The following is an 8,668-nucleotide window of genomic DNA, read 5'->3' as shown; positions in this document are numbered from 1 at the left end:
TCTCCATATGATGCCCTGTTTGGTGGCCTGACGATGCCACCTCCTCCTACCAACTCCTGCCATAGTAGTCTAATCATCTTACAATCCCATGTCAACCCAACATGCCATGACAACTCATGAAATATTCCTGCTCCTCTGTCAATCCATCCTGTCACTAGTGTTGTCAAGAACTCTAAAGGGGATATGAAAAGGTGTGTGCATCCAACCACCGAGTCCATCATGCAGCTACTACCATCACCTACCGACTCCACGATGTGATGGAGAATCCCACCTGGATCCCAACAACAGTTTGGCTCTCAAGCACCTCTGGTAATCCACAACCTTTGTCGAACTGTGGCCATGGATGCATCTAACCTCCTAACCAACTCCACTAGATACCAACTCAATATCTCTTCCCATCCAACCCTATGAGAGGGATCATATGCATGAACAACTATACACAGAACATGTCCTCCATCATGTGAATGTTGCACCCTGTGCATCTCGTGTTGCCCCATCTCACTAGTCTGGAAAATCCATGTAATCTGCCTAGGTAATGCGGCCTCTCTCTCACCAACATGCAGAGGTGGCCCAATAATGTCGCAAGCCTCATCGATGTATGCCTGAAAGGGTCTGTTATCTAAAAGTATGACATCCATGTTGGCTTCCGATGCATCTAATTGCTCCTCATCGATGGTTGACTCTAAGGATGGATGTTCATCGTCCTCCACCATGGGCTCAACATGAACCACTAATTGTCCCTCCAAAGATAGCTCACCATGCATAACATCCTCAATAATCAGTGATAGGTAGCTACCGTCTGGAAACTCTGTCACAGATACCTCTATACCTATCCACACCTCATCAACGATGGATATGTCTCCTGGTACCTCATTAACCTCTTGTGTGTTGTTATCACCTGAAAACTCAAACATGGCCCTTGACACCTCATCAATGGATCCCTCAACAATGGACGACATCTCATCCATGGGTGGCTCCTCATCAACAAATGGCCCTCTGAGTGTATGCTCTACTCTCTCCATTAGGGTGTCAACCGGAGCTACCGAAGGGATCTCCAACACGGGTGACTCATGCATCACATTGGGCACATAGACACGCTCACACTCCTGCGTTCCCACAATCTCATGCTCAACCTTCTCCTCAGGCTTCTGATATCTAAAGCCAGGGCTCCACCAAGAAAAGCACCTTTCGGTCTCATCCTCTAACTTAATAATTAATTTCAAATGTTTTAAAATATCCGCATGCACTCAAAATAATTATCCCCTTGGATTGATATGTAAATATATGTGCTACCATTTTCTACCTTATAGGTTCTGTATATGTTGAATTGTATTTCTTAGAGTGTCATGGACTTTTCAGCTTTAAATAAATATTAATATGTATATTAAACTATATAATTTTAAATATAAATATAAAAGTAAATTAAATATTATATATTATATATAATTTAATTTTTTCCAGTGTTAATATAATTTATGTTAGTATAATTTCGAGATTTTGATGTAAACATGAGAGTGTTTTATGTCATCACATTTTATTTAAAATTTTTATTTCTACATAAAATATTGAAATTGCACTAACATAAATTATATTAACATTTAATTTTATACCCAAAATTAAATTATGTATATATTTAACGTCAAAAAGTCCATGTTAATCCAGGACACTCCAAGAAATACACTCCGACATATACAACCTGTAAAGTTCGAAAAAGGCCATGCAAGAAATACAATATATAACGACTATATAAACCTTCAGAAATGAAAAAATAAGTGAGAAAGTCCAAGTTTATCCATGACACTACCAGAAATACAATCCAACCTTTACAGCCTCTAAAGTTCGAAAAGGCGCTGCAAGAAATACAATATATAATGATGACATTAACCTTTAGAAAACAAAAAATAAATCCCCTCTATGCCCCACGTGACATAAAAAGTATGATAAAAAGTCTCATTATATTTTCAATCTCTGGTCCAAGCTGTTCCTCGTGCTCTCTCTCCGCGGCTTTTAGCAAGTCCAGCCACCGTTGCATCAAATACCTCAACTCTTTCGCGTCTCCAATCTCATGACATCTATTTAAATATATCATTGCATTTGTAAGTCTCCCATAAGTTAGGATCGGACTTACCCACCCAGACAGAGTGACATCCCCCTCCTTGATTGGGATCAAATGATGTTCGATAGCGGGCAGCGCCTCTACATTTAGAGACGGGCTGACGTAGAGAAATTGAAGCTTGGCCAGATGACAAAGCCCTCTTATTCCTCTCAATTCGAAACACTGCACCAAGAACATATATTGAAGATTCGGGCAAACACCTTCGTCAAAGAATACATCTGATATTTGTGTGCGTGCCAGCACTAACTGCTTGAGTTTAAGCATGCATTTGTCATCGAGGAAGTCACATTCTCCTTCGGCCTTTTTAAATGGAAGTTCCCGCAGCGGACAATCTTCGATTATTAAAATTTCCAGATTCTTCATCCCCAGAATATCTCGTGGTAAATATTCTATCCCACATCTGCAAATTTTCAACTCTATCAATTGACTAACCAGTCCAAATGAATCCGGCAAGCATTTCAATTTCGGGCAGTTTAAGAGAAGCAATTCCTTCAAGCTCTTGAGGCAACCAAGCAATGTTGGCAGCATTTCCAACAAAGGCTCCCCCCCTAATTCCAGAGCTTCCAATTTGCATATGTCTTCAATTCCGCTTGGCAATTTTGATAACTTCGTTTTACACACATCTAATTTTTTCAAGGACCGTTGATGTGCGATTTGTGATGGCAATTCTTTGACATTGCTACAACCTGAAAGATCTATGTGTTCCAGGGTGGTAATATTTCCAAATGCTCCATTGGAGATGACCAAACTGCAGCAACCTCTCAACACTAGATGCCTGAGTCGAGTTAAATTCCCAAATGAGTTTGGAAGCATCTGCAAACTCAAAGCACCAGACAAATCGATGTGCTGGAGGTTTTTTAAGGTACCGAAGGAATCAGGAAGCGACACCATTTCTGAGCAGCATCTTAACTCGAGGTATTTCATGGCAGATCGCAAAATTCTTCTGGCATGGTTTTGAATAGTGCATGAAATATGGCAATCTTTTCTAGGTGATTCAGCTGCCCTATGGATTTAGGAAAGCTTAAAAGGGGAGCGCAGATATTTAACTCTCGCAGTTGGAGAGGGGCCTGCAATTTACACGTTTCAACTATCACAAGGACGTTTTAACCATAACTTTCGCATTACAAAATGAAATGGAATTAGGAAAAAAAAAACATACCTGAGATTCATGTTGCCACAATAATTTTAAATTTTCCCCTGCAACATCTAAAACTCTCAAACTCTCCACTGGAATCCAAGAAGGTAGGCAAGAGTATCCACAGTTATACCAGCGGAGCCACATGAGTTGTGGTGACTGCGCCCTCCTCAATATGCGTTCTAAATAACGCTCTTTAGTTGCAACAAGTTGCAAATTGGAAATAGCACGAAGATTGAAATTACTGAATAGATACCTGAGACAGTTCCCGAATAGCTCTTCACTCCATCTTTTGTACCATGACATTTCTGAACACTCCATTATAATTTGCGAATCCTCAGTAAGATCTGCCCGATTGACCATCTTAATTCCGCGAACTTCAGCTATTACCTGTTCCTTCGAAAAATGTATCCACGCCACAGATCTATCATAGTCTTGAATAAAAAAACCTTCACATTTTTATTTAAACTTAAACAAAGGAAACAACCCTAAAGATTCGTCTTCAAACACAAACCAAAGGTGTGAATGTTTGAAATACTTACACGGGATGATCGTTCCAACAAATCGTCAATGTTGTCGTCAATGTTGTTGGTCGTGTGATGCGAAAGACCACGGGGCATGATTTCTTCCTCCTCAGCAATGCTTCTTCCCAAATCCCTAACATGATCATGCATTTGTATCTTATATTCACTGTCCGTTTTAAAGAGGCACTTGTTCACTATATTTCGAAGCCCCACGGAACCCCAAATTCTTGCGGCCGTATCTCTGTCCTCTCCTATAAAAAAGCTGCAAACATTCAAGAATATTTGTCGCTCCTCTGGATTAAGTGAATCGTAGCTGATTCTAAGTCTTTCTTGTATCTCGGGAGGTAGGTGGTGAAGCCGATTCAATGTCTCTTCCCAGTAAGATCTTTCTTTTTCTCCAAAAAGAAGCGCACCAAATACTTTTAATGACAGTGGCAATCCATTGCAGGCCGTTATAAACTGATATGCCAGATCTGCAAATTCTTGTTGTGGATGTGGTTGACCAAAGGCATGAAAGCAGAAAAGTTCTTCGGAGTGCTGTCTGTTTAGACCCTCCAGCTCAAAAATTGATGCCTCTGCGATTTTTGCTTTCTTGTCACGAGAGGTAATCAGAATTAAGCTATTGGGGTTTACGATATCTTTAATTGGCAAAAAGGCTTCCAGTTGGAAGGCTTCATCTACGTCATCTAAAATTATGAGAATGTGAGAGGAAGAAAGATGCCTTACAAGCATGCCTGTGCCTTCGCGAATGTTGTCGATTGGCAGATCCAATTCAGTCAACTGCTGAAGGAGTTTTCTCTGCAAAGAAGGTAGAGAACCCTTAGCTGCGTTCTCTCGGACATCGTACAAAAAGCCTGATCTATTGTACTTTGACCTCCTCTTGCTGAAGAATTCTGTGGCCAGCGTTGTCTTACCAACACCACCTGTACCCACAATCCCGACAACGTTGGGTTTCCCCGGCCCTACCACCGTGCTTTCAAAATCTTCTAATTTTTCTTTCAGCCCAACTGGGTGTTCGGCAACATACTTCAATGGGGTTTTGTCCCATACTTTGGACACCCATCGCAAACACATCATCCAAAAGTTGCTCCACGTTGCTGAATATCAGATTATAGAAGAAAAAAGTGAGAAGCGCCTACAGAAATCTATGACTCCAATAAATTAAAAAGGTAAATGGGAAAGGAAGAAAGGCAGAGGTCAGATGCAGGTACTCACCCATTAAACGCCTCCAAATCGAGACCACTTATTTCTGCAGCCTCAGAAAGAGCGCCTCTCCAAATCGAGACCACTTATTTCTGCAGCCTCAGAAAGAGCGCCTCTCCACTTCTGAATAGCATCGAAGTCGAATCGCTGCTTCTTTTCGTGATCGCTTAGGGCTTCAGCATACGGTCCTTTAGTGGTCCACCGCAGCTCCGAAGGCTTGACACCATAAAAGACAGAAATAATTGTAACCTCATTCGGCCTCAGCCGAAATTCATTCAACATGTGCCACAGTTCTTCTAGACACCATTTTGATTCGGCATAAGTCGATGAGAAAATGGCGATGTGGATGAAGGAGGTTTCGATTGCGTGTAGTATTTGAGGAGTAATATTTTGCCCAACTTCCAGTTCCGGTTTGTCCAGAAAATCTCGCAGTCCACGGGAATTAAGACTACGGTATAGATCTGTGGCGAAGGTGGTCTTTACGTCAGGGCCACGATGATTGATAAAAACATCGTGGCTGTTATAACGCGAGGCCAGGCCATGGAGGAGGAAGAAGCACCAGAAACATTGCCACTGTTACGGATTGTTTGGTCTGCCATTGGAATGTGGATTTGGATGAATGGGATGGACAGAAAGATAAGAAAGATAAGATCGATATAAGAGTAACAAAAAGATGAAGGGCAGGCAGGTAGACCAGAGGAGTGGAAACTGCAGGCAGCGTGAAGCAAGAGAGTTTGTGAGCAATGTCGATACACTGTGGTTGTCACAGCTAACGCTGGGCACCATCCGCCACTTGATATTCAAGATTCGCTTCCTACAAAAAGACTAAAAAACAATATTTGGCATATGGTCGACCTGCACCATCAATTATAACATTTATATTTTATTAAATATTTTGTAAATGTTAGTCACTAGATGCTTATATTTTAACATTATGCATTTCATGCGTTCTTGCCGTCTCGTTTTCCTCCATTCTTTTCAAACCGATCAACCTTGGAAGAGGGACCACCCAAGGCAACACCGTGGACAATGTTTGGAATTTAATACCCCATCCCTCATTGGCATAGAGATTCATGTTTAGTGGTGACGGCTCTCACAAGTTATCACATTTTTTTTTTCTTTTATGGCGTAGTTTAATTTAGAGATAAATAGATTTTTTTAGTGTTAAATAATTTTAAAAAATAATATATATATTTTTAAATGTTTAAATAGATTATCTTTTTTTTTAAAAAAATTGGGATATTAATTATATAAATTAAACTACTTAAATTCAAATTTTAAAATTTTTTTGCTAAAATTTTCATTTATAAATTAAATTATGCCTTATTTTATTAATAAATATTAATTATATATTAAAAAATAACATTTTATTAGTAAGTATTAGTTTTTATATAATTAGTTAATATTTTATTAAATAAAAATAATAATAAAAACACAATAAACAAATTATTAATTTATTACCATAGTAATTAATATTTACCTCGATTGCTTTAACATTTGTATTTTAAAATTCTCTAACATACACCACTCATACTATGCTAATTATACTCATATTATCTACTCTTTAATCTTTTGCATTTTTATGTCTTAAGACTTTTCATTTTTGGATTAACTTTATTCTTGTACTATGTTCTCCTTGATAATTTGTTAGACAATTGCACTATTTTCCACAAAGTATGAAAATATCTGATATATTCTCTTCAAAGCTTTTTTATTTCAATGTCTTAAGACTTTTCCTACCTTTGTATCGTTCAAGGGTTGTATGAGAATGTTGCACATCCTAAACACGTTTCCTCCTACCACCCTCCACATTTAAAAGTTGATCACTACTGCCTCCCATACCTAAATAATATCTTCACATATCTTCAATGAATTGAATTGAATCCAATTGCCTACCATTTTCCTTTTAAATTTCGTTTGGCACCAAGAATATCAGTTGTTAATCATGGTTTCGTTCAGACTAACTTGTGTTTTCGTGGATTGCCTGAAAAATGCTCCATTTACTCAAGTGCCTGTAGACATCCTCTGCCCCATCTCCCATGGTATGGCTTTAGCACCACGTCCTGAGCCATTTCATCTCTGATTGCTACCAATTATGTTGATTACCTTGTTATTAACATTATTTTCTTTTCGCAGATCCAAGGCTTTGCAAACGAGAATATGATGTTGCAGGAAATCATTTGTCAGACACATGTACTTGAATTATAACAAATCCTAATTTTGACGATAAGCCGAAGTCCAAAAACTTTGGTGGGATGCTTCCTCCTGAACTTGCAACAATAAGTGTAGATGGAAAGGCAATAATATCATGTTGCATAGATCATTCTTAACTTTTTAACAATGGATTTTATCAAGCACAAAGTGTGCATGGTGGTGAGCTCCAGTATTGCAGCAACAATGCTGCAACTCCTCGGACTCCCTTCTTTACTTTTATCAACCCGATAGTTCGTAACAAACTTGGAAGCGACGGTGCTGTATGCTCAAGTACTAGCTCTTGTTGCAGCTGTCACTTGGTCAGTTGGCACAAGTCCGCTAGGGGCTCAAGCCAACTTCTATGAGCTCTGGGAAGAGGTTGATTACCTGATGGATTGAAGCTAACTCGAAGGAAGCTAATCTATCTACAAAAGGAAACTGAAAAGTTGAAAGCAAACGCAAACCCTAGCAAACCCTAATTTTACCAGCTAGCCCTACTGATGCAAGAGAGAGGATGCAAGCTACTGGGAGAGATTCCATTGACTTCTAAGAGGATGAAATGCATATATCTAAGCTATGTCTACAACAAAATCTGAGAGAACCATCTTTTTTGTATTTTTGAATAAGTTGTCAGAATTATCATGCATGCGATTTTTAACTATTTTTGACTGTGCAGAGGTGGATTGGTGAGAGGAAATGCTTGGAAGAGGTCGGGAAGGTTCAGAGAGGGCCTAAGGGGTCCCTAGCACCCTTCCTGAGAGTTTCACAGAGTTTGGCCTTCAAGAAACCGCCTTTGTGAGCTTCTACAGGAAGTCTGCGGGGGTTCTACAAGATGTCTGGAATTTCTACAAGATGTCTGTAATTTTCTACAGGATGTTCAGAAATGGGATTTTGGAGCATGGATGGAGGGAAAAAGGTGGAGGATGAATATGGAGGTGAAATAGGGGTGTTCAAGACTTGGAGGACGGAGTTGAGGAGTGGCGCAAATGGTTAGATTTATTCAAGGAAGGATGAAATGATGTTGCACAAGAAGATGAGAATCATGGCAAGTAAGCGAATGAAGCAAATGCAAGGTAAGGGTTCTAAGTGAAGGATGAAACAGGTAGGTTGGATGGAGTATGTGTAGGTAAGGAGGGGTAACAGGTACTCTGCAAGTGGCTTTTCAAATTGAACAAACAAACACTTATAAAACCTATGACCTAATTACTTTACTCTATTCTGACCTAAGTAATAGCAAAAGGAACTGAATAGCAGTTTATTCGAAATGAAATGCATGAAATATGCAACTAAGCAATCGTCAACTGAAGCATTTACACACTACTAATATCAGCATCTGCAAATGAGGATTCCAACACTAAGAATTGCATGACAAAGCAAAACAACGTTTTTGTTGGCAACAATGTCACCTTTGTCCCAGCTCATGATCCCACTGATGGAGAGGTGAGATCAGAGGTGCTTGATGGCCTTTTTCTGAAGATATTCCCTGTTACTAATCTA

General features: G+C 39.4%; 1 protein-coding gene across 1 annotated transcript; it reads right to left on the bottom strand.

Annotated features, from left to right (window-relative positions):
• Positions 1–3,739: 3,739 nt before the first annotated feature.
• LOC149216069 (disease resistance protein L6-like) lies at positions 3,740–4,849 on the bottom strand. The gene has a single exon (XM_089389809.1). The coding sequence runs from the start codon at positions 4,847–4,849 to the stop codon at positions 3,740–3,742; it is 1,110 nt and encodes a 369-aa protein (XP_089245935.1).
• Between the last annotated feature and the right edge of the window lie 3,819 nt (positions 4,850–8,668).

This window comes from Pinus tabuliformis, chromosome 1_1 (assembly GCF_031772625.1).
Source record: "Pinus tabuliformis cultivar Carrire ecotype Pingquan chromosome 1_1, CPIR1, whole genome shotgun sequence".
Taxonomy (NCBI): domain Eukaryota; kingdom Viridiplantae; phylum Streptophyta; class Pinopsida; order Pinales; family Pinaceae; genus Pinus; species Pinus tabuliformis.
This window is presented reverse-complemented; position numbering and strand designations above follow the sequence as displayed.